The 26,385-nt window shown below is 48.7% G+C and overlaps 1 protein-coding gene across 3 annotated transcripts in view; it reads left to right on the forward strand.

Moving 5' to 3' along the window:
* The window catches only part of DIAPH1 (diaphanous related formin 1), a 152,654-nt gene that overhangs the window by 21,967 nt on the left and 104,302 nt on the right, over positions 1-26,385 (forward strand). For 2 of the 3 annotated variants that reach the window (XM_075275283.1, XM_075275285.1), the window contains exons 2-12: positions 11,793-11,819; positions 16,352-16,507; positions 17,244-17,345; positions 18,195-18,325; positions 18,810-18,887; positions 20,361-20,424; positions 20,813-20,952; positions 21,154-21,259; positions 23,170-23,280; positions 23,395-23,513; positions 25,311-25,427. In XM_075275283.1, the coding sequence (XP_075131384.1) occupies positions 11,793-11,819; positions 16,352-16,507; positions 17,244-17,345; positions 18,195-18,325; positions 18,810-18,887; positions 20,361-20,424; positions 20,813-20,952; positions 21,154-21,259; positions 23,170-23,280; positions 23,395-23,513; positions 25,311-25,427 (1,151 nt within the window). The remainder of the gene's footprint in view (positions 1-11,792; positions 11,820-16,351; positions 16,508-17,243; positions 17,346-18,194; positions 18,326-18,809; positions 18,888-20,360; positions 20,425-20,812; positions 20,953-21,153; positions 21,260-23,169; positions 23,281-23,394; positions 23,514-25,310; positions 25,428-26,385) is intronic. The other variant, XM_075275284.1, reaches the window with a different exon arrangement.

Here is a 26,385-nt window from a genome sequence, read left to right on the forward strand (position 1 = left end):
TAGGTTACTGTCACCAGAACCAGCATATCACCCCAGCCCTGCAGATAGGTTACTGTCACCAGAACCAGCATATCACCCCAGCCCTGCAGATAGATAGGTTACTGTCACCAGAACCAGCATATCACCCCAGCCCTGCAGATAGCTTACTGTCACCAGAACCAACTTATCACCCCAGTCCTGCAGATAGATAGGTTACTGTCACCAGAACCAGCATATCACCCCAGCCCTGCAGATAGATAGGTTACTGTCACCAGAACCAGCATATCACCCCAGCCCTGCAGATAGATAGGTTACTGTCACCAGAACCAGCATATCACCCCAGCCCTGCAGATAGGTTACTGTCACCAGAACCAGCATATCACCCCAGCCCTGCAGATAGATAGGTTACTGTCACCAGACCCAGCATATCACCCCAGCCCTTCAGATAGATAGGTTACTGTCACCAGAACCAGTATATCACCCCAGCCCTGCAGATAGATAGGTTAGTGTCACCAGAACCAGCATATCACCCCAGCCCTGCAGATAGATAGGTTACTGTCACCAGAACCAGTATATCACCCCAGCCCTGCAGATAGATAGGTTAGTGTCACCAGAACCAGCATATCACCCCAGCCCTGCAGATAGATAGGTTACTGTCACCAGAACCAGCATATCACCCCAGCCCTGCAGATAGGTTACTGTCACCAGAACCAGCATATCACCCCAGTCCTGCAGATAGATAGGTTACTGTCACCAGAACCAGCATATCACCCCAGCCCTGCAGATAGATAGGTTACTGTCACCAGAACCAGGATATCACCCCAGCCCTGCAGATAGATAGGTTACTGTCACCAGAACCAACTTATCACCCCAGTCCTGCAGATAGATAGGTTACTGTCACCAGAACCAACTTATCACCCCAGCCCTGCAGATAGATAGGTTACTGTCACCAGAACCAGCATATCACCCCAGCCCTGCAGATAGATAGGTTACTGTCACCAGAACCAGCATATCACCCCAGCCCTGCAGATAGATAGGTTACTGTCACCAGACCCAGCATATCACCCCAGCCCTGCAGATAGATAGGTTACTGTCACCAGAACCAGCATATCACCCCAGCCCTGCAGATAGATAGGTTACTGTCACCAGAACCAGCATATCACCCCAGCCCTGCAGATAGGTTACTGTCACCAGAACCAGCATATCACCCCAGCCCTGCAGATAGATAGGTTACTGTCACCAGACCCAGCATATCACCCCAGCCCTTCAGATAGATAGGTTACTGTCACCAGAACCAGCATATCACCCCAGCCCTGCAGATAGATAGGTTACTGTCACCAGACCCAGCATATCACCCCAGCCCTGCAGATAGATAGGTTACTGTCACCAGAACCAGCATATCACCCCAGCCCTGCAGATAGATAGGTTACTGTCACCAGAACCAGCATATCACCCCAGCCCTGCAGATAGGTTACTGTCACCAGAACCAGCATATCACCCCAGCCCTGCAGATAGATAGGTTACTGTCACCAGAACCAGCATATCACCCCAGCCCTGCAGATAGATAGGTTACTGTCACCAGACCCAGCATATCACCCCAGCCCTGCAGATAGATAGGTTACTGTCACCAGAACCAGCATATCACCCCAGCCCTGCAGATAGATAGGTTACTGTCACCAGAACCAGCATATCACCCCAGCCCTGCAGATAGATAGGTTACTGTCACCAGAACCAGCATATCACCCCAGCCCTGCAGATAGATAGGTTACTGTCACCAGAACCAGCATATCACCCCAGCCCTGCAGATAGATAGGTTACTGTCACCAGACCCAGCATATCACCCCAGCCCTGCAGATAGATAGGTTACTGTCACCAGAACCAGCATATCACCCCAGCCCTGCAGATAGATAGGTTACTGTCACCAGAACCAGCATATCACCCCAGCCCTGCAGATAGGTTACTGTCACCAGAACCAGCATATCACCCCAGCCCTGCAGATAGATAGGTTACTGTCACCAGACCCAGCATATCACCCCAGCCCTGCAGATAGATAGGTTACTGTCACCAGAACCAGCATATCACCCCAGCCCTGCAGATAGATAGGTTACTGTCACCAGACCCAGCATATCACCCCAGCCCTGCAGATAGATAGGTTACTGTCACCAGAACCAGCATATCACCCCAGCCCTGCAGATAGATAGGTTACTGTCACCAGAACCAGCATATCACCCCAGCCCTGCAGATAGGTTACTGTCACCAGAACCAGCATATCACCCCAGCCCTGCAGATAGATAGGTTACTGTCACCAGACCCAGCATATCACCCCAGCCCTTCAGATAGATAGGTTACTGTCACCAGAACCAGTATATCACCCCAGCCCTGCAGATAGATAGGTTAGTGTCACCAGAACCAGCATATCACCCCAGCCCTGCAGATAGATAGGTTACTGTCACCAGAACCAGTATATCACCCCAGCCCTGCAGATAGATAGGTTAGTGTCACCAGAACCAGCATATCACCCCAGCCCTGCAGATAGATAGGTTACTGTCACCAGAACCAGCATATCACCCCAGCCCTGCAGATAGGTTACTGTCACCAGAACCAGCATATCACCCCAGTCCTGCAGATAGATAGGTTACTGTCACCAGAACCAGCATATCACCCCAGCCCTGCAGATAGATAGGTTACTGTCACCAGAACCAGGATATCACCCCAGCCCTGCAGATAGATAGGTTACTGTCACCAGAACCAACTTATCACCCCAGTCCTGCAGATAGATAGGTTACTGTCACCAGAACCAACTTATCACCCCAGCCCTGCAGATAGATAGGTTACTGTCACCAGAACCAGCATATCACCCCAGCCCTGCAGATAGATAGGTTACTGTCACCAGAACCAGCATATCACCCCAGCCCTGCAGATAGATAGGTTACTGTCACCAGAACCAGCATATCACCCCAGCCCTGCAGATAGGTTACTGTCACCAGAACCAGCATATCACCCCAGCCCTGCAGATAGATAGGTTACTGTCACCAGAACCAGCATATCACCCCAGCCCTGCAGATAGCTTACTGTCACCAGAACCAACTTATCACCCCAGTCCTGCAGATAGATAGGTTACTGTCACCAGAACCAGCATATCACCCCAGCCCTGCAGATAGATAGGTTACTGTCACCAGAACCAGCATATCACCCCAGCCCTGCAGATAGATAGGTTACTGTCACCAGAACCAGCATATCACCCCAGCCCTGCAGATAGGTTACTGTCACCAGAACCAGCATATCACCCCAGCCCTGCAGATAGATAGGTTACTGTCACCAGACCCAGCATATCACCCCAGCCCTTCAGATAGATAGGTTACTGTCACCAGAACCAGTATATCACCCCAGCCCTGCAGATAGATAGGTTAGTGTCACCAGAACCAGCATATCACCCCAGCCCTGCAGATAGATAGGTTACTGTCACCAGAACCAGCATATCACCCCAGCCCTGCAGATAGGTTACTGTCACCAGAACCAGCATATCACCCCAGTCCTGCAGATAGATAGATTACTGTCACCAGAACCAGCATATCACCCCAGCCCTGCAGATAGATAGGTTACTGTCACCAGAACCAGCATATCACCCCAGCCCTGCAGATAGATAGGTTACTGTCACCAGAACCAGCATATCACCCCTGGCCCGCAGATACCTAGCAAGTCAACCCAGCCCTGCACATAGTCCGGTTTAGAGTCACCTTGTGAATCGCTGCCTCCGTTACTGTTATTGCCAATATCAAATTAGGACATTGGATTAACAAGGGGGTTGTCATTGCTACAAAGAGCTAATTTTCTTAGTGACAAAATATGTTGGCACAATTAGGTGACAATTTACAAGGTGAGAACACTGTTTGATTCAAGTGACCTTAACCTATCTATCTGCGGGAATGGATTGATCTGGTGTCTCACAAGGACATGTGTTTTCGGTCTGCAGTCGGGCACAATGCTGGGACTTTCATCTGTATCCCATCCTCCGTCCTCTGGCTATTGGCTGCCTCTCAGTATGACTTAGCGGTGTGCATGTTCCATCTCTGGATATCGGCTACAACATGTCGTCACGTACAGTTGCTTCACCTTTGTGGGTGTCTTATAATAGTGTGCAGGAAGAACATGCGCCCTCTCCAACCCTGTACACACCTACATGACCTGCCAAAACCATAGCAGGGCTTTATAACCGGAGTTCCACCCAACGAACTAGGCCAACAATTGTTTGCTTGTAACTATGGGTGGAGGAGAGACGGAAAGTTTATTGATTGAGTAAAGCTCCAGATTGGAGTATAAGGCGGTATTATATAGTCATGTATGTGTACGCTGTCAGACGGACTGTAAATCCTGGTATCCTAGTGGTATAGGTGGAGAATAGGGCGCGGGGCGTTTCTGCTTTATGGTGTATTACATATAGATCCCTATTGGATACACCTATATTGTGTGGTGTTATATACAGTTATATGGGTTTTGTTGGGGGGGGGGGTGTGATATTGATGACCTATTCTCACGGTTTTAGGGAATGGGGGGCATTTTTGAGTTGGATGACCTACACTACAGGATAGGTTGTCAGAATTAGATGTTACCCACGGACCTCTGTCACTGGATCCTTCTGTATACTAGAGTCAGAGTAGGAAGCAGAAGGCTCTGACCACTGTATACAGTCGACGCCAGAGTACTGCAGCACCTCTTTACGTGAATGAGATCGGAGCTGCAGTCCTCTATACAGAGCTTCCTGCGCCGTCCCCTGTATAGCTTCTTGTACCAGAGGCTTCCTGAGTCGGCTGATCTACGCAGGTTCCGATTGTCGGACCCCCACCTGACTATTCAGATCATAGGCCGTCAGTATCAAGTTTAACCCCCTCCCCCAGCCCAAAAAAAACAATTAAACCTTGGACTCTATAGCAAATATTTTTGGGCTCGTTCACACGGGGCAAGGGGGGGCGGATTCTGACGCCGAATCCATCTCAGACTCCGCCCCCTCACAAAAGCGGTATATTCCGGCTCACGGAAAAAAGAAGCGAGCTGCCCTTTCTTCAGGCGGATTCCATGGCTGATTCAGCCCCGGCGTCCGCCTCGTGACAGCACCCTCCGGACTAGGCCCATTCATTTGGGCCTACTCCAGAGCGGGAAGCCACGACTGTCGGAAGCTGCGACAAGCGCATTTTAGTCCTATTCTAACGCAGCTTCACGCATCAGAATCAGGACTAAAATACGCGGTCCCGTACCCCGTGTGAACGAGGCCTTTGAAGCCTTTTGGAAGAAGCTCAGAGAGGAGGAGCGGTCGAACATGCGCTCTGTCACCTTTTCCAGTTTCTATGGGGTGGACGAGTCCCCCGAGCACTGGTGAGCTGGTGTAAGGGGATATTCACACCACTGTTATTACGATATTATGACGGATAAGAGCAATGGACGTTAACGGTAGTAAAATGTGGGACGGGGACTGAACCTGCTCAATCTGTGGCCGTCCTCCTTGATTCTACTGTAAAAATACATGGCGGACACATTCTCCTGTCACGTTTATATGTTTGCGCCGTGTGCAACTTTTACTTCCACCTAAAAGGTACAAAAACCTGATGGCGTCGAGCGATGGATAAATGTCTCCGCTCCGCAGATCAGTTCCCGCTGTAGAAATAACTTTTTTTTTTGTCCTTTTTCTCTCCAGAAAGCTTTCAATGTCTTATTTCAGAGACTCTTGGCCTTTCATGAAAGGGATTATTTGGGAACCTCTGACTTGTGGTTTCCGGGTGTTGCGACTATTACATGTTTTACATGAGCAATCAGCTTGTGCGCTTCCTGTTTTACACTCTTTTTCCGGATACTGTCATATAGATGATGTGCGGAAGCAGCGGGGTTCTTCTAGACGGCAGGGTTTATAGGTTGTAGGATTATCAGGAGCTGTCGGAGCGCTTGTCGTTTTTTTTAATGTAGATTGTGAGCCCCACATAGAGCTCACAATGTACATTTTTCCCTATCAGTATGTCTTTTTTTTGGAATATGGGATGGAAATCCATGCAAACACGGGGAGAACATACAAACTCCTTGCAGATGGTTTTTTGCCCATGGCGGGATTTGAACACCAGGACTCCAGCGCTGCAAGGCTGCAGTGCTAACCACTGAGCCACCGTGTGGCCCCTGCACTTGTTGTCTTTTTGTCCTCATTAGACCTGGCGATTGTTGGTTTCATCACGTACATTGTCTACTTAGGGCGTGTTTACATGATCAGGTTTTCAGATGTGGTTTTTGAAATCAAAACATGGAGTGGATTAGAAAAAACAAAACATGACGTCGCGCCTTTCCTCTGTACCAGGGCTATGAAGTTGACAGGCCAATCCATAGCCACTGACTCCGACTCCGCTTTCGACGACCCACCCCTGACTCCTTCATAAATGGCTGACAGTCAGAAGCAATAAGGCTGTGTTCACATTACTCTGTCCCATAAAGGACTTTTTCCTCCGCCGGTTACAGTTTTATGGACACCCAACTGACTCCATTCTAGTCAGTGGGGGGGGTGTTGGATTCTGCGTGTCTGTCAGAGGACCAGAACAACGGTTAGGCGTCTCTTGATTGACTTCCTATAAACTAAATCTACAACTAATTATACCATGTGGATCCTTGTATAATATGCCTTAAAGGGATTCTACCATTAAAATCGAATATTTTTCTCCTTGACACGTAGGAATAGCCTTAAGAAAGTCTATTTGTCTCCTACCTTTAGATGTCTTCTCTGCGCCGCCGTTCTGTATAAATCCCGGTTTTCGTCGGTATATAATTGAGTTTTTTCGCAGCACTGGGGGCGGTCCCCAGCACTCAAACAGCACTGGGGGCATCCCCAATGCTGTGAGAGAACTCTCCAGCGCCGCCTCCATCTTCTTCAGGAACGGACTCTCTTCGCCTCTTCTTCCTGCACGGGCGGTCAAACTTTTAGGCTTCGGGCCTAGGGCAGTGCCGACTGCGCATGCCCACAGGCCACAAGAAAATGGCTGCTTACAATACTGTGTAAACAGCCATTTTTCTTGTGGCCTCGGGCATGCGCAGTGGGCTCTGTCCGAGGCCTAGAAGTTTGACCGCCTGCGCCGGAAGTAGACGCGTGAAGAGGCCGTTCCTGAAGAAGATGGAGGCTGGAGAGTTTTCTCGCAGTATTGGGGACGTCCCCAGTGCTGTTTGAGTGCTGAGGACCATCCCCAGTGCTGCGAGAGAACTCATTTGTATACCGACAAAAAACAGGATTTATACCGAACGGTGGCGCGGAGAAGACATCTAAAGGTAGGAGAAGAATAGTCTTCCTAGGTGTCAACGAGAAAAAAATTTGATTTTAATGGTAGAATCCCTTTATTTTATTTCGATATTGTCGGTAACGTTTTACTAACTCTGACTCCTCCGCTCTGATCTGGACTTTTGCTCCACTCCTGGTTTTGGCTTCAGAAACTGCATCTGAAAACCTGGACGGGATCCACAGACATGACCGTTCTTGGCAAGGAGCAATAGACTGTGCCGGATGTCGTTTGCCAGATCTGCAAGTCATGTTTTATACGGTTAGCCAACCCCATGACATTATTAAGGATTTATCAGCCATTAGTCCACCAAATTTTTTGCGTTCTCTACCGATCAGTCTTTTTACTCTCTTGACCACTTGGATTAGTTTAAGTTATTCTGCAAAGTGTGTATTGCTCAGAAGGAACCTGTCTGCAGATGGGTAAGGTGTTCAGCTGGGTGAATCGGCATTAGGGTTGTGTTGTGCCCCATGGGTGTTCCCATACTTTGAAGTCTCCTGGGCACTGAACCCTCCCGAACCTACCCCTTCTAATCTTGAGCGTCTGTCCATCACTGAGGCATTAAGGGGGTAGCCCAGAACCCTGAACGCCCATGGACACTTGCAGTTATATCTGCAAGGACTTTAGCACTGTCACGGCTCCCATGGAATGCTGTCACATGCCCGGTTGGTATTCGACATGGTTATGGTCAGCTGTAATCTGGATTCCTCCACTTTGGACTGTCCCAGATAAGATGCTGCAACCCTCATCGATCACCTCAGACCTGTGATCTGTATTTGAAGTGGTGAGTTTCCCTGCAGCTCCTCCACAGGCGACTGGAGGCATTACACTGCTCGTACAGAAGTCTTTTAATACACGATCAGGAGATTCTTTCTGTTCGGGCTACTTGGTGAGGGTCTAGATTGGGTTAGGACCCCTTCATGAACTCCGAATTTACTAGTGTAGCCCGTTCCTAAAGCCGTTTTATATCCTAGGGTCATAGTATAATATAAGGATAAAGGTTATTCTCTTGGACCCCCTGGTATATAACCCGAGGATGAGAGGAAGCCGGTGCCTGTCCCTTTAATAGCTCCTGTCCCGCTGCCTGTCCCTTTAATAGCTCCTGTCCCGCTGCCTGTCCCTTTAATAGCTCCTGTCCCGCTGCCTGTCCCTTTAATAGCTCCTGTCCCGCTGCCTGTCCCTTTAATAGCTCCTGTCCCGCTGCCTGTCCCTTTAATAGCTCCTGTCCCGCTGCCTGTCCCTTTAATAGCTCACGTCCCGCTGCCTGTCCCTTTAATAGCTCACGTCCCGCTGCCTGTCCCTTTAATAGCTCACGTCCCGGTGCCTGTCCCTTTAATAGCTCATGTCCCGGTGCCTGTCCCTTTAATAGCTCCTGTCCCGGTGCTTGTCCCTTTAATAGCTCCTGTCCCCGTGCCTGTCCCTTTAATAGCTCCTGTCCCGGTGCCTGTCCCTTTTAATAGCTCACGTCCTGGTGCCTGTCCCTTTAATAGCTCCTGTCCCGCTGCCTGTCCCTTTAATAGCTCACGTCCTGGTGCCTGTCCCTTTAATAGCTCCTGTCCCGGTGCCTGTCCCTTTAATAGCTCCTGTCCCGGTGCCTGTCCCTTTAATAGCTCCTGTCCCGGTGCCTGTCCCTTTAATAGCTCCTGTCCCGGTGCCTGTCCCTTTAATAGCTCCTGTCCCGATGCCTGTCCCTTTAATAGCTCCTGTCCCGGTGCCTGTCCCTTTAATAGCTCCTGTCCCGGTGCCTGTCCCTTTAATAGCTCCTGTCCCGGTGCTTGTCCCTTTAATAGCTCCTGTCCCGGTGCCTGTCCCTTTAATAGCTCCTGTCCCGGTGCCTGTCCCTTTAATAGCTCCTGTCCTGGTGCCTGTCCCTTTAATAGCTCACGTCCTGGTGCCTGTCCCTTTAATAGCTCCTGTCCCGGTGCCTGTCCCTTTAATAGCTCCTGTCCTGGTGCCTGTCCCTTTAATAGCTCACGTCCTGGTGCCTGTCCCTTTAATAGCTCCTGTCCCGGTGCCTGTCCCTTTAATAGCTCCTGTCCCGATGCCTGTCCCTTTAATAGCTCCTGTCCCGGTGCCTGTCCCTTTAATAGCTCACGTCCCGGTGCCTGTCCCTTTAATAGCTCCTGTCCCGCTGCCTGTCCCTTTAATAGCTCCTGTCCCGGTGCCTGTCCCTTTAATAGCTCACGTCCTGGTGCCTGTCCCTTTAATAGCTCCTGTCCCGCTGCCTGTCCCTTTAATAGCTCCTGTCCCGCTGCCTGTCCCTTTAATAGCTCCTGTCCCTTTAATAGCTCCTGTCCCGCTGCCTGTCCCTTTAATAGCTCCTGTCCCGCTGCCTGTCCCTTTAATAGCTCCTGTCCCGGTGCCTGTCCCTTTAATAGCTCCTGTCCCTTTAATAGCTCCTGTCCCGCTGCCTGTCCCTTTAATATCTCCAGTAATTCCTGTGCAGTCGCCCCGTGCTCTCTCATGTGTATGGACTTAAATAGCTGACCCAGTGACCCCGCTTAACAAGCTGCACAAACACGTCTGGTTCCCCCGCCCGCCATGTCCGAGTTCCCACCGTCTGCCTCGGTCTCTTCTCTCCCGGTCATTTTCTGCGCAATAATCTGGAATAAAGTAGAATTCATTAGTATTTGGGAGGTCGGACTCGAAAAAAGTGTCACCTCGCTTGTGTGTCCGTTTAGAGGCGACTGTGACCAAATGCTGGGCTTATTTACTGTAATTCTGAATATTACAACCTCCATTTATACGATACACGTGAGCGCTGGCCTGCGCCGCCGCCGCCTGTACGGTGCGCTCACCTTGGGTACAGTTCACATTTTAGTTTGTGTTTTTCCTGCTGCAGAAACTTTCTTGTCAATCCTCTGTGGTAGTAGCTCGCCCTCTTGTGGATGACTTGGTGCACTACAACTGGAGAACGTCATTCTGCACAAATGTAACTTCTTAGAATATCCCGACAAAATGGAATGTTCAGTTCGCAGTGATTGCTACGGGAAACGTTTCCATATTTTGCGCGTCTCTTGTGGCGGGAGAGGATGACGGGAAGCGTAACTCCTCATAAAGCAGGGGGCGCTCTTCACCGGCATGCCCGACTGTGTGTCCAGCTAAAATAACCGGTTTTGCTGCGGACAGGCAGAAGACGCAAGTGAATGGGTTTGAATACTGACCGCCGGGTTTCCGTCCCCTGTCTGGTTTCTCAGGGCAGAAAACGGATTGGCTAAACCGGACACGGGGCGCAGGTTTGAACTTTGTAGTTTGCGATTTTTTTTATTTATTTATTTTTTTTAAATACCTGGGTCGGAGCGCGGCCTTTGATCATGTTACCAGGTTAGGACGAATCCATCATTATGTAACAAGCAAGTGATTCTACATACCCTGGACATTCCCTTTAAAGGGATTCCACCATTAAAACCTTTTTTTTGTGGATAAGATGTCGGAATAGCCTTTAGAAAGTCTATTCGTCTCTTACCTTTAGATGTGATCTCCGCCGCGCCGTTTCTTAGAAATACCGGTTTTTACCGGTATGCAAATGAGTTCTCCCGCAGCAATGGGGGCGGGCCCCAGTGCTCAAACAGCAAAGGGGTCATCCTCACCGCTGCCAGAGAAATGTCTCCAGCACCGCCTCCTTCTTCGTCCGCCGCGTCATCTTCAATGTCTTCCGGCGCAGGCTCGTAACTTCTACCAGAGCAGACTGCGCAGGCGCACAGGTCATGGGAAAATGGCCACTTGCACAGTATCGTTAACGGCCATTTTCCCGTGGCCTGTGCAGTCTGCTCTGCTCTTCTAGGTTACGAGCCTGCGCCGGAAGAAGACATTGAACATGATGCGGAGGACAAAGAAGGAGGCGGCGCTGGAGACATTCTCTGGCAGCGGTGGGGACGCCCCCATTGCTGTTTGAGCGCTGGGGCCCGCCCCCATTGCTGCGAGAGAACTTATTTGCATACCGGTAAAAACCGGTATTTCTAAGGAACGGCGCAGCGGAGACCACGTCTAAGGGTAAGAGATGAATAGCCTTTCTAAAGGCCATTCCGACGTCTTATCCACAAAAAATTAAGGTTTTAATGGTAGAATCCCTTTAAGCCACCACCAAATACCTCTGGCGAGTACCTGGTCTGTGTCAGGAACGAAAGATTGCGCATGTTGAAATCCAGCCTGTCCAATCCCACTTTTCCTTGGCGGTTTGGGTAAAGCAGAGATCCCGGCCGACTTGTATTGTACATATTAGCGTTCACACCTCGCTCTCTGTACGCTCTATATACATGTAGCTTTGTATAAGAAGGAGCAGCCGCCTGTATATACTGTGTGTAAGATGTAAGTGTATATATAGTCAGGTGACATTCTGTGTAATCCGCTGACTTCTTCCTTTACGTCTCCATTATCACTGTTCCATGTCGGTGACCTCTCGTTACATTTCTTAATGTTTGGTGAATTCTTTGGGTCATTTCTTCTGATTTTTGTCTTTTGTCTCCTGTTTTTTTTTTTTTTCTTTCCACCCCATAAATTATTTGGTTGTCTCAGACATTTAAGCGTCTCATGGTAGATGAGGTAAGTGTGTCGTGTCCGCCATCGTCTTCTTCCCAGCACCACGTCCTTAAGATCCAAGGGCTGAAATGTATGCGGTGAATTTAGGATAGGTCTTCAAGGGGGGATCCGATACTTGGAGTTGACGCAGCAGCGCAGGTCATGTGATGTCACGCTCATTGGTCACATGGCTCAGTCCCGTTCGCATGAATTGGACTGAGATACCATTTGGTAAGTCCTGAAGTGGTGAACGCTGCAGCCTCTGCAAACAGCTGATCGGCCTGGGGTCTCGGCATCGGACCCCTGCTGATATTTAAAGAGGACCTGTCTCTACAACAGAACAGGTTATACAGACCGTGCACTGAATTCAGCTTTGTCGGTATCTACCCCAGTTCTAGAGATATTAATGAAGTTCGTGTCGGCTACTGATATCACTGCACTGTTAAAGGGGCGTCTATAGGACTGTGTAGCCAGGGGGACGTTCCTCAATGCCACTGATCTGACAGTGCCGTGGTATCAGTAGCCGAAACTGACCCTGCTGATATCTCTGGACCTTTGGTAGATAGCGACCATACTGAAGGCACGCCGAATTCAACATGCCATGGATTAGAGGACAGGAAAGGTCTTCTTTAAGTGATGACCAATCGTAAGGATAGGTCATCAATTATGTAGCCTGGAAAATCCCTTTAAAGGGATCCTATCAGTCAGACACAATTTTTTGTAGGTGCCACATCGGAATAGCCTTAAGAGAGGCTATTCTTCTCCTACCTTTCGTCGTCTTCTCCGCGCCCCCGTTCGCCTATAATCCCAGTTTCTCTTGGTATGTAAATTGGCTCTCTCGCAGCACTGGGGGCGGGCCCCAGCGCTCAGACAGCACTGGGGGCATCCCCAATGCTGCTGAGAAAATGGAGGCGGCGCTGGAGAGAGTTCTCTCGCAGCATTGGAGACGCCCCCAGTGCTGTCTGAGCACTGGGGCCCGCCCACTGTGCTGTGAGAGAGCTAATTTACATACCGAGAGAAACCGGGATTGTAGGCGAACAGCACTGGGGGCATCCCCAATGCTGCAACAGAACTCTCTCCAGCGCTGCCTCCTCTTCTTCAGCAGCGTCATCTTCAGCCTCTTCTTCCGGCGATGGCTTGTAACTTCTAGGCCTTGGGCAGAGCAGACTGCACATGCCCACAGACCATGAGAAAATGGCCGCTTGCACAGTATTGTAAGCGGCCCGAAGCCTAGAAGTTACAAGTCACCGCCAGAAGAAGAGGCTGAAGAGGACACTGCTGATGAAAATGGAGAGAGTTCTCTCGCAGCATTGGAGACGCCCCCAGAGCTGTCTGAGCACTGGGGCCCGCCCCCAGTGCTGTGAGAGAGCTCATTTACATACTGAGAAAAACTGGGATTGTAGGCGACAAAAGGTAGGAGACGAATAGCCTTTCTTAAGGCTATTCCGATGTGGTACCTAGAAACAATTGTGCCTGATAGGATCCCTTTAAAATAGGCTCCACCTAAATGGGTGGAGCCAATGTACTAAAGGGGGGACCTTACACGAGCCCTATACGTTTCAGCTGTTGGATCTGTTTTGTGTGTTCTAACCTGAGTCTGTTGCTCGTGTGCAAATGTAATAACCCAACGCATGTGGATAGTAATGAGAATAACATGCTTTGCCTATATATATATATATATATATATATATATATATATATATATTATGTGTGTGTGTATTTATATATATATTTTTATTCCTGTTAGATATGAGTTTCCCTCTTCTGCATGACACTGTTATTCACCTTATTACCCATCAGTCTTAATGCAAAGCGCCATAGTAATGTATCTTTAAATGTCCAACATTGGCGGGGTTGGGAGACCTCCTTCACGAGGGGCCCTGTTACAGAACACGTCACCGTAATACACAACATGGATGTGACGTATAGAGAAGATCACACATCTGTCCCTGTTATTTCCGGAGATCTCATCAGTCAGAAGCAAAACAAAAGTGTTCCAAATCTCAATGGTATCATTGCTGAGAACACGGCCCAATCCAGCACGTTCCTGACCTGTCCTCCGCTGCTCTCCGTTATAGACACATATCCAATATGGCGGACGTGACTGGCATGTACCGTAGTGATCAGCGCTGACTATGATGCAGCCACTGCTACGCACACAGTCCACTCCGGAGACAACATCACAGACGGGTCAGGACTCTGCCGTGTACAAGGGCCCTGATAGTCATTGGTTTTGTAGTGATGTCTACACTCATCAGCGTCCCGTGTCGCACTAACATTCGCTTCCGCTACGTTCACATCCGCGTCGGGGTGTCTGTTGTTCAGCGGATCAGAACAACGGACACACGGACCACTTAAGGCCTAGGTTCACACCTGCGCTCCTACTCCGTATGGGGATTCAGTCTTGAATAATGCTGAGAGAAGAGTCCTGCAAGCGAGTCTTGTCTCTGCATTATTCGGATGGAAATATGGCGGACCCCATTCTAGTCTATGGGGTCCGCGAGTGACTGTATAAGTGGATGAGGTTTCCGTGTTTCAGGTCCTCGGGAGGAACCCCAAGAACGGAAAGCCGAACGCTGGTGTGAACCTGACGTATATAGTAGTGAGATGTGGAGACCAACGGACCGCGTGGGCTGTAACAAGGTCCCATTGGCTGTATATTACTGTATACTAGGCACAGATTATTGTTTTCACTGAAATCGTGTCGTTTTAGACAAATTCTACAATGGGATCTCTGAATGGAGACGCCAAAGGATGTGAACGGAGGCTTACTATGTTTTATTCACATAATAATAATCTTTTTTATGTATTTATTATTATTATTATTCTTCTAACCCTGCACTAACTCACCTACATTCTGTTTGCTTTGTTTTGAAGTCCATATACTGTGATTATATACAGATTATTATTTATTATTATTATTATTATTTATTATTTTTAATGTATTTTTACACATATACACATGACTGGGTTCACATTTCTGTTGTTCTTATCCATCAGAGGAGGAAAACCCCCCCCCCCCCACTTTACTTTCACGTCTACAGAGACGTTAAAGGGAGTCCATCCCAGCTCTGCAGATAGATAGGTTACTGTCACCAGACCCAGCATATCACCCCAGCTCTGCAGATAGATAGGTTACTGTCACAGAACCAGCATATCACCCCAGCCCTGCAGATAGATAGGTTACTGTCACCAGAACCAGCATATCACCCCAGCCCTGCAGATAGATAGGTTACTGTCACCAGAACCAGCATATCACCCCAGCCCTGCAGATAGATAGGTTACTGTCACCAGACCCAGCATATCACCCCAGTCCTGCAGATAGATAGGTTACTGTCACCAGAACCAGCATATCACCCCAGCCCTGCAGATAGATAGGTTACTGTCACCAGAACCAGCATATCACCCCAGCCCTGCAGATAGATAGGTTACTGTCACCAGACCCAGCATATCACCCCAGTCCTGCAGATAGATAGGTTACTGTCACCAGAAACAGCATATCACCCCAGTCCTGCAGATAGATAGGTTACTGTCACCAGAACCAGCATATGACCCCAGGCCTGCAGATAGATAGGTTACTGTCACCAGCACCAGCATATCACCCCAGCCCTGCAGATATATAGGTTACTGTCACCAGACCCAGTATATCACCCCAGCCCTGCAGATATATAGGTTACTGTCACCAGACCCAGCATATCACCCCAGCCCTGCAGATATATAGGTTACTGTCACCAGACCCAGTATATCACCCCAGCTCTGCAGATAGATAGGTTACTGTCACCACAACCAGCATATCACCCCAGCCCTGCAGATAGATAGGTTACTATCACCAGAATCAGCATATCACCCCAGCCCTGCAGATAGATAGGTTACTGTCACCAGATCCAGCATATCACCCCAGTCCTGCAGATAGATAGGTTACTGTCACCAGAACCAGCATATCACCCCAGCCCTGCAGATAGATAGGTTACTGTCACCAGATCCAGCATATCACCCCAGTCCTGCAGATAGATAGGTTACTGTCACCAGAAACAGCATATCACCCCAGTCCTGCAGATAGAACAGTATTAATGTGATATTGACATGTGATATAAAGTTGAGCAAGGTTGGATTTTTGTGCAACTGTCGCATCAATGTAAGACCATGGAAGTGAAATATATTATATTTTTTTCCCACACTGCTTAAGGTCCTGACATGGTTCTTGTGCCTGCATTTGCATTTTGTAGCCCACTTATTTTTCCACATTTCTGGCCAATCCTATAGTCCTGCCCGCTGTGTTTGTCCTAGAGCCTGGAGAGTTTTATCATTTCCACCATACACCCAGTGACCACGTACAGAAATCTGTCCATGTGTATGGCTAACATCAGATGCCTCCTATGCGCCTCCAGCAGTCCTGTCCAGCTCCGTATACTGTCCCTGTATCTGTGCCCTTACTGTGCAGAATAATGTCATTATAATACATGTATGGGACAAGGGTTTACAATATGGAGAGTCAAATACTTTCCCAAATAGACTTCTGATGGGGCTTCTAACATGGATCCATTTCTGTTACACAGCTGGAACGGTTCACCAGTATTAGGATGAAGAAGGAGAAGGACAAGGACAAGCCGTACATGTCCCATAGGAACTCCGCAAACTACACCGACAACCCTCTGCAGACGCTACAGGAGCTCAACGATGAGACGGTGCTGGAGCTGTTTGAGCAGATGTTGGTAAGTGACAAGTCCAAAGGATCCGTCAGCGGTGATGAGAAGAAGCGGCTTCTAGTGACTGGTTCGTATTGGCCAGGACAATAGCAGAAATCGCTTGACTTCCTGTGTATTACGGGATCGGGGCTACTGAGCGCCTGCGTTCTGGAGGTGTGGGCCATCCTTGTGTTGCATCATCCCAGGTTTTCAAGGGAAGTCTCTCGTCTCACTTTCCACATCCTATTGTATGATCTTAGTGGTTATATATACCGTATATACTCGAGTATAAGCCGAGTTTTTCAGCACAGTTTTTGTGCGGAAAAAGTCCGCCTAGGCTTATACACGAGTCATTACGGTAATTCAGCAATAGTATAGTTACAGACACCAGGGTGGGTGCCGGGCCGCAGCATCGCCATGCTCCTGGCGATGCTGTTTATTTCACACTGCAGAAGTACTGCCATGTGCTGTCGGTGACTTGTACCCTATAGCATTGCCCGCAGTCTGCCATGTGCTGTCGGTGACCTGTACCCTGTAGCATTGCCCGCAGTCTGCCATGTGCTGTCGGTGACTTGTACCCTATAGCATTGCCCGCAGTCTGCCATGTGCTGTCGGTGACCTGTACCTTGTAGCGTTGCCCGCAGTCTGCCATGTGCTGTCGGTGAATTGTACCCTGTAGCATTGCCCGCAGTCTGCCATGTGCTGTCGGTGACCTGTAGTTCGTTGCTGTCTTACTAATGTTATCTCTTCTCTGCCTTCCTAGAATGACATGAACCTCAATGAAGAAAAGCAGCAGCCCTTACGGGAGAAAGACATCATGATAAAGCGAGAGATGGTCTCTCAGTATCTGCACACGTCAAAAGCGGTGAGGATTTTATCTTATTCCTGGCCTAGCATGACATTGCAGCCGGGATATGTTACTGATATATGGAGGGTATACAGTACTAGTCCGCACCAGGATACAGTCCAGTCTCTCACAATGGGGCTGGTTTACCAGTTCTAACACGGTGATCTACAAATGTGCCAGGTTTATCACAGTGATATACAAATGTACCAGATCTATCACAGTGATCTACAAATGTGCCAGATCTATCACAGTGATCTACAAATGTGCCAGGTTTATCACAGTGATCTACAAATGTGCCAGGTTTATCACAGTGATCTACAAGTGTGCCAGATTTATCACAGTGATCTACAAATGTGCCAGGTTTATCACAGTGATCTACAAGTGTGCCAGATTTATCACAGTGATCTACAAATGTGCCAGGTTTATCACAGTGATCTACAAATGTGCCAGGTTTATCACAGTGATCTACAAATGTGCCAGATTTATCACAGTGATCTACAAATGTGCCAGATCTATCACAGTGATCTACAAATGTGCCGGATTTATCACAGTGATCTACAAATGTGCCAGGTTTATCACAGTGATCTACAAATGTGCCGGATTTATCACAGTGATCTACAAATGTGCCAGGTTTATCACAGTGCTTTATGCTGGCCGATCAGTCTGGGGCATTTTTGGAACGTTTATACCCCGCTCTTAATATTTTGTGCACTGGCGGATTATTAGGAGACGCCAACCTCTAAGGCCACGTTCACATCTGCGCCGGAGTCTCCAATGGGATTCCATAGCAAAGATCATTGAAAATCTGACACTTGTCGGATCCTTGATATTTCAGACACTTCTAATCTCTATTTGCTTTATCTACAGGGGATGAACAAAAAGGAGAGCACAAGATCAGCACAAATGTATATCCAGGATCTAAGATCGGGGCTGGGGGAGTCAAACCTCTTGGCCTGTTTAGAGTCTCTGAGGGTTTCGCTCAATAACAACCCCGTCAGGTAAGAAAAAAGTGACCGATACAAGGAAGCAAGTCACCACGGTCGTGTGCCCAACTAACCATAGCACTTAAAGGGATATTCCGATATTAGGATATTGATTGCTGCGGCCGCTTCACTGCTGACCAAGCACAGCGCCACACATTGAATAGTGGCTGTGTTTGGTATTGCAGCTCAGCTCCATTCATTTCAATGGGAGTGGACCGAAGCATGGCCATTTTGACCAATGGTTGTGACGTCACCGGCTCAAGAAGAGGCAGCAGATCTCAATACTGTTGTCCCAGATCTCTGCTTTATGGCTTTGTTCACATGATGGTATCTGGTGCTGACTATGAGATTCCACCTCGTCTTAAGGAGTCGCAGAGCTCGTGCGCACTATAAGGACTACGCTGTGGAGTTGGATTAGATTTGTTGAGTTCAATGTCATTATTGACTTGTTTTTTTGCAATTTTTAACCTGATTTATTTATTTATTTTCCCTTTTCCAGTTGGGTACAGAACTTTGGTGCAGAAGGTCTCGCCTGTCTCCTTGATATTCTCCGAAGGCTACAAGATGAGCCGTCATTGTAAGTATGGTTGGCATCAAACTTCTGTAATGTAAGGAACTGCGCCCACTGTATTATTCTGTCTCCATACAATAGTATGGTTATACAGATCTGTAATAGGGCGCCCCCTGTCTTCTGTGAGGCTGCGGTATATCTCTGAAAGCTTCTGATGTCATGCCTAGACCACGCCATGTCATCATATGTTGTATGATGGAGCATTGGTTCTTGGCGAGTCCATCAATAAGGACCCCCAGGCCTGGCAGAAGCCTAAAAACGTATCCGCCATTGCAACGCTGAAAGGCAACAAGGCGGTGATTGCAAATTATATGGTGACATTGAAAAATACAGCTGTCCTCTCAAAAAAAAAAAAAAAAGTCCTCACACATTTTATAAACAGGAAAAATAAAATTTTTGCTCTCCGTTGTAGCATGCTGTGTCCCCAGAAGCCTCGCACCCCATGTGACCACTTAGTCCAATCTGTAGCCTTAGGGCCCGCACACACGACATTATGCGGCGCTCATTCTGACACGTAAACTCGTGTCAGAGTCCGCGTCAAAACAGAATCCTATTGACTTCAATGGGTTCCATTTAACGCGCGCAACGCATTGAAATCAATGGGTTAAAAAGCCTCCTACTGATTTCAATGTGTAGCGCGCGTAAGACGGAACCCATTGAAGTCCATGGGATTCTGTTTTGAAGCGCTGACTCTGACACGAGTTTGCGTGTGAGAATGAGCGCCGCGTTACATCGTGTGACACTCACTTATGTCTCCAGTCCTTCTCCAGTCACCGCTGAGGCCACTGATTGGTCTCGGCAATCACTTGGGGTGCAGGCGTGGCGTGGGACTGAACGGACTGCGTCGGCTCAAAATGAAGTGTCCATTCAGTCCCACGCCACACTGACACACCAAGTGACTGCTAAGACCTATCAGATTTGTTCTTTTTTAAGGTTAGCCCTGCCCTGGGCCCCTCCGTAGTTTGTCCAATTCTTGGCATCTTACGTAATTTTTCCATCAGATTGCACAAAAATTCATTAGAAAGCAAAATTTGATTATTAATTAAAGATAGTCAGGGGTCCGGCACCCAGGCCCCTGGCTGATCAGCTGCTTGCAGAGGCTGCAATATTCACTCAAGTCCTGCGGCCTCTGAAGTACTTACCATGCACAGGGCTGTAGATTTGTGCAGCGACTGTGCTTGGTTTCCCATCCCAGTCCTTACACTTGAGTGGGACTGAGCAGCGATCAGGCCATATAGTCGCTGTACATGATCTATGAAGAGGAAACTTCGTTCCAGTATCTCCACTGCTGATCCCTGGTGCCGGACCCGCTTGGATCTTCCGAAAAATGGCCACTTTAAAGATGCTTTATCCAACGTGCAGACCCGTCCCCCAACTCGATTGTTCATAGTATTGTACAAGATTGGTCATTCCGGTACATACAGTCTCTATAATGCAGTGTATATACATTTTTAATTTTTTTTCTGTTTTGTGCTTTAGCCCCCGGGATTCCAAGAGTGAACATGAAATCATCAGATGCTTGAAAGCTTTTATGAACAACAACGTAAGTCCCTCCCTTCCCCCGCACACCCCTTTAAGTCAACGTTTGGCGCTCCTGTGATCCTCCCATGTCCCGTTTACATTGCAGGACCAATAGGAGACAGTAGCTGGTGTGTTCATATATCTATTTGTCCAACCCACCCCCCTAAATATTGCCCGCCCCCAGCACAGGGCTCAATCCCCCCCAAAAAAATCTGCAAACTTTAGACGTGCACCTCTTCACATTGTACTCAGTAGTCACCTGTGTAGTCCTTCCCATTGCTGCAGACATCATGTAGCGCGCACTCTCTTATTAACAATATTGCAATACGTCTTGGATTTCAGGTCCCGTGACAGACTGATGGGGTGTAAAAAGGAAACTAAACTCCGAACATGTTTCTTTTCTTCCCTAGTTTGGAATAAAGACCGTGTTGGGCACCGAGGATGGGATCTTACTATTAGCGAAAGCCGTGGACCCCAGCGTTCCGGCCATGATGATTGACGCATCGAAGTTGCTGTCGGCCCTGTGTATCCTTCCACAACCCGAGGACATGTAAGTCCGTGTATTGTTCATTATTTCCTCCTTATCTGTTGTAGGTAACCAGTCCTAGACCGGGACCGATACAAAAACTCCAATGACAGTGAGATTTTGTGTGTCTGAACGTGCCGCCATCATGGTTGGATCCAGGGCTGACTTGGCTATACATTGAACCTGCATTATGTATACTACTGCGAATCTGATCTCTTGTTTCAGGCATGAACGCGTCCTCGGAGCGCTCACTGACCGAGCAGAAATGTGCGAAATGGAAAGATTTAAGCCTCTCCTGGATGGGTTGAAAAGCGGCCCGGTTGCACTTAAGGTAGTTACATCCTAAATTTCAGGCTGCGTTCACAAAACAGCGGAGACTCTGTTAGGAACTTGTGCCACAGATTGCATGACATAGACGGACACCATGACGCAGACATACAGACCTTAGAGGACCTTTAAAGGAATTCTACCATTAAGCTACCTTTTTTTCTAATTACCACATCGGAATCGCCTTAAGAAAGGCTATTCGTCTCCTACCTTTAGACGTGGTCTCCGCCGCGCTGTTCCGTAGAAATACCGGTTTTAACCGGTATGCAAATGAGCTCTCCGCAGCAATGAGGGCGGGCCCCAGCGCTGAAAGGCCGATGAGCGCGTCCCCATTGCTGCCCGAGAGCGCTTTCCTGCGCCGCCTCCTTCTTCTGCAGCAACTCCGCCTCTTCTGGCTTCTCTTGCTCTTGTAGTTCGATACAGGAGCATAGAGAGGCCACCCCAAAATGGCCGCCAGCCGGCTCGTGTATTGAACTGCAAGAGCGGCTACCCAAAAATGGTGCAGTTCAATACAGGAGCTGGCCAGCGGCCATTTTTGGGTGGCCTCTCTATGCTCCTGTATCGAACTACAAGAGCAAGAGAAGCCAGTAGAGGCAGAGTTGCTGCAGAAGAAGGAGGTGGCGCAGGAAAGAGCTCTCGGGCAGCAATGGGGACGCGCTCATCGGCCTTTCAGCGCTGGGGCCCGCCCTCATTGCTGAGGAGAGCTCATTTGCATACCGGTTAAAACTAGTATTTCTACAGAACGGCGCGGCGGCGACCACGTCTAAAGGTAGGAGACGAATAGCCTTTCTTAAGGCGATTCCGATGTGTTCATTAGAAAAAAAAGGTAGTTTAATGGTAGAATCCCTTTAAGCATCTGTGCTAGTTGCAGCTCTTTGTATCATTTAAAGGGATCCTATCATTGGATCCCCTTTTTTTTTTTTTTTTTCTGCCTAACACGTAGGAATAGCCTTAAGAAAGGTTATTCTTCTCCTACCTTTAGATATCTTCTCCGCGCCGCCGTTCGGTAGAAATCCCGGTTTTCTTCGGTATGCAAGTGAGTTCTCTCGCAGCACTGGGGGCGGTCCCCAATGCTGCGAGAGAGCTCTCCAGCGACGCCTCCATCTTCTTCAGGAATGGCCTCTCCTTGTGTCTTCTTCCGTTCTGGGTTTCAATCTTCTAGGCCTCGGGCAGAGCCGACCGCACATGCCCAGGCCACGAGAAAATGGCCGCTTACACCAGCTTACTGTGTAAGCGGCCATGTTCTTGTGGCCTGGGCATGCGCATTTGGCTCGGCCTGAGGCCTAGAAGATTGAAGCCCAGGAGACACAGCGAGAGGTGGTTCCTGAAGAAGATGGAGGCGTCGCTGGAGAGTTCTCACAGCATTGGGCACCGCCCCCAGTGCTGCGAGAGAACTCATACCGGGATTTCTACCGAACGGCGGTGCGGAGAAGACATCTAAAGGTAGGAGAAGAATAGCCTTTCTTAAGGCTATTCCTACGTGTTAGCCAGAAAAATAGGGTGTCCAATGATAGGATCCCTTTAAAGGGGATGTCCGGACCCAAATTGAATTTTCATACTGATGACCTGTCCACAGAATAGATTATCAGTATGTGATTTGTTGGGGTCCAGCACCTGGATCCGGCACAGATAATGCTGGGAGCTACTAGTGGACCAGTGGGCATGTGCACGGGCACGTTCTCAGGTTCTGGTCCAAAATACGGGCAGCTGCGACTGCTGATGCAGTGCACTCTGCTCCGAATTAGGCCCAAATGAATGAGCCTAGACAGGAGGGAACGCTGTTAGTGAGGGGAATGGACCCCTCTATGTTCTCACTGCCGATTCGCAGGCAATGTTTCAGAGCGTACGACCATGATGGCCGCCACACGCACCTCATAGGGCAATGCTAATATACCTGTCTGCTTCCTCCTGTAGGTGGGCTGTATGGTCTTGATCAATGCCTTGATCAGTCAAGGAGAAGAGCTGGATTTCCGAATTCACATACGCAGTGAGTTGATGCGTTCGGGACTCAATCATTTGCTGAAGGTAAGTGGTTGTAGGTTATAGGACTGACATACTGTAGACCTATATACCCTTATACAGCGCAGTATATAGATATCATGTCCTATACCGCTGACTAACACCACCTTGTGTCTTAAGGAGCTGCAGACGATGGAGAACGATGAGCTGAAGCTTCAGCTTAATGTCTTCCTGGATCACTGCGAATACGACGCCGACGACTTGCGCGGGCGGCTGGAAGACATTCGAGTCGAGATGGAATATCCTTTAACTCTGACTAAAGTCGCGTGTGGGCGGAGGAAGTCAGAAGTGCGGCGGGTTCTTGTAAGATAATTGCAGAGATTTCTCCTAATCTACCAGATGAATAAGACCTTCCATCATCTTTAGGCTTCGTCTTCACTTTCCCTGTCCCTACTTACAGAACGAATAGTCTCCGTCCTACAGGATTCAGCCGCACAGAGGCGTTCGCAGGTTTTAATAAATGTTGTTTTTCTCGAGGCACCCGAGACACGCCGTGTCTTACACCGCCTCCTTATAAAAATCGCCTTGGGGGACACATTGATAACCGTATTAGGATATTATATGAAGGTCTGATGTGTCTCTTCCCTTGTTTATTCAGTATTTAGGATTATTGCATCACGGTCAGGTTTGTCTGCTATTTGCTAGTTGTACCACTGGGTGGCAGTATAAGCTTATCCTTTCGACCAAAGTTTTAGGATAGCCGAAGCGACAGTACAGCGAATATTCCAGTATATAGCGGGCAGTGTAGGGTCTGAATATCAAAGGGCACTAAGCACACAACCGTTTGCATTGCTTTGCTGCAGGGAATAGGTCAGTGATGGCGAACCTTTTAGAGACCGAGTGCACAAACTGCAACCCAAAACCCACTAATTTATCACAAAGTGCCAACACGGGAATTTAACCTTAATAATGTGCGGATCCACAATTACAGACCTGCAAAATATAGTCATACGAATGGGGATTTATAGAGCTTTCTGCTCCACTGTGACCCCCACCCTGTCCAATCAGCTCCACAGTCGCCTCACACAGTATAATCTGCTTCACAGTGACCCCCACACAGTACAATCTGCTCCACAGTGGTCCCCACACAGTACAATCTGCTCCACAGTGGTCCCCACACAGTATAATCTGCTGCACAGTGACCCCCACACAGTATAATCTGCTGCACAGTGGTCCCCACACAGTATAATCTGCTCCACAGTGGCCCCCACACAGTACAATCTGCTCCACAGTGACCCCCACACAGTACAATCTGCTCCAGTGGCCCCCACACAGTACAATCTGCTCCAGTGGCCCCCACACAGTACAATCTGCTCCACAGTGACCCCCACACAGTACAATCTGCTCCAGTGGCCCCCACACAGTACAATCTGCTCCACAGTGACCCCCACACAGTACAATCTGCTCCAGTGGCCCCCACACAGTACAATCTGCTGCACAGTGACCCCAACACAGTATAATCTGCTGCACAGTGGCCCCCACACAGTATAATCTGCTGCACAGTGACCCCCACACAGTACAATCTGCTCCACAGTGACCCCCACACAGTACAATCTGCTCCAGTGGCCCCCACACAGTATAATCTGCTGCACAGTGGCCCCCACACAGTATAATCTGGTCCACAGTGGCCCCCATACAGTGTAATCTGCTCCACAGTGGCCCCCACACAGTACAATTAGCTCCACGGTGGCCCCCACACAGTACAATCTGTTCCACGGATGGGTGCCCCCCCCCATTTCTGGCACCCATGCCATAGGTTTGCCATCACAGGAATAGTACATAAGGTTCCCAGTTACAATGGTGGGATTGGGCTCATCGTGTGTGGATTTGCTTGAGGCAGAATCTGCAACAAAAATTCGGCCTCCCTTTTATCCCAGTGGGAGGTGGGGTTGACTGTATATGCCCCAATGTATATGCTCCAATGTATATGCCCCAATGTATACCTCAAGCCTATGCCAATGATTAGCCATGCCCATAGGCTCCCATGGTAAGAGAAACACGGTATACGGATCCACTTTCCTTGACTCTGTGCTTACTGATGTCCAAGAAGTCTTCCAGGTTCTACATAACACGGTGAAGGACTCGGCAGCTGAGCAGTTGTTTCTGTCCATCATGCAACACCTCCTGTTAATCCGTAACGACTACGATGCCAGGTACGGAGCGGACACGTTGGTAGATCCCAAAATCTATCTGCTGCTTCTATGGGCTTTGTATATGATATAATACACCTCACCTTCATTGTCATTACTGCAATGGAGAACTTCTTAAGGTCCTATAAGCCAAATTAAAGGGATTGTCAGTTTAATTATTAATACTGCAGGAAGCAGACAGTGCTGTTTTCTGTGTAGTGGCCAGGTCAGGTACTGCAGATCACTTTGACTGTGCTTTACGTATTCCGGGTTTACAATGAATAAAGAGTGCGGAATATACAGATAAGACTAGGTGTAAAAGTGGAACTTGCTCTAGCGCCACCTTTTGAAAGGTAGCTCCCAATACATTAAAGGGATCCTATCACTGGATAGCCTTTTTTTTTCTCCCTAACACGTAGGAATAGCCTTAAGAAAGACTATTCTTCTCCTACCTTTAGATGTCTTCTCCGCACCGCTGTTCCGTAGATATCCCGTTTTTTTTTTCGGTATTCAAATGAGTTCTTGCGCAGCACTGTGGGCGTCCCCAATGCTGCGAGAGAACTCTCCAGCGCCGCCTCCATCTTCTTCTGGAACTGCCTCTACCTGTGTTGTCTTCCGTCTTGGGTTTCAATCTTCTAGGCCTCGGACAGATCCAACTGCGCATGCCCGGGCCACAAGGAAATGGCCGCTTACATAGTAAGCTGGTGTAAGCGGCCATTTTCTTGTGGCCGCTTACACAGTAAGCTGGTATAAGCAGCCATTTTCTTGTGGCTGCTTACACAGTAAGCTGATGGAAGCGGCCATTTTCTTGTGGCCTCTTACACAGTAAGCTGGTGGAAGCGGCCATTTTCTTGTGGCCTCTTACACAGTAAGCTGGTGGAAGCGGCCATTTTCTTGTGGCCTCTTACACAGTAAGCTGGTGTAAGCAGCCATTTTCTTGTGGCCTCTTACACAGTAAGCTGATGGAAGCGGCCATTTCCTT

The sequence above is a fragment of the Leptodactylus fuscus genome, chromosome 5 (assembly GCF_031893055.1).
Source record: "Leptodactylus fuscus isolate aLepFus1 chromosome 5, aLepFus1.hap2, whole genome shotgun sequence".
In the NCBI taxonomy this organism is placed as follows: domain Eukaryota; kingdom Metazoa; phylum Chordata; class Amphibia; order Anura; family Leptodactylidae; genus Leptodactylus; species Leptodactylus fuscus.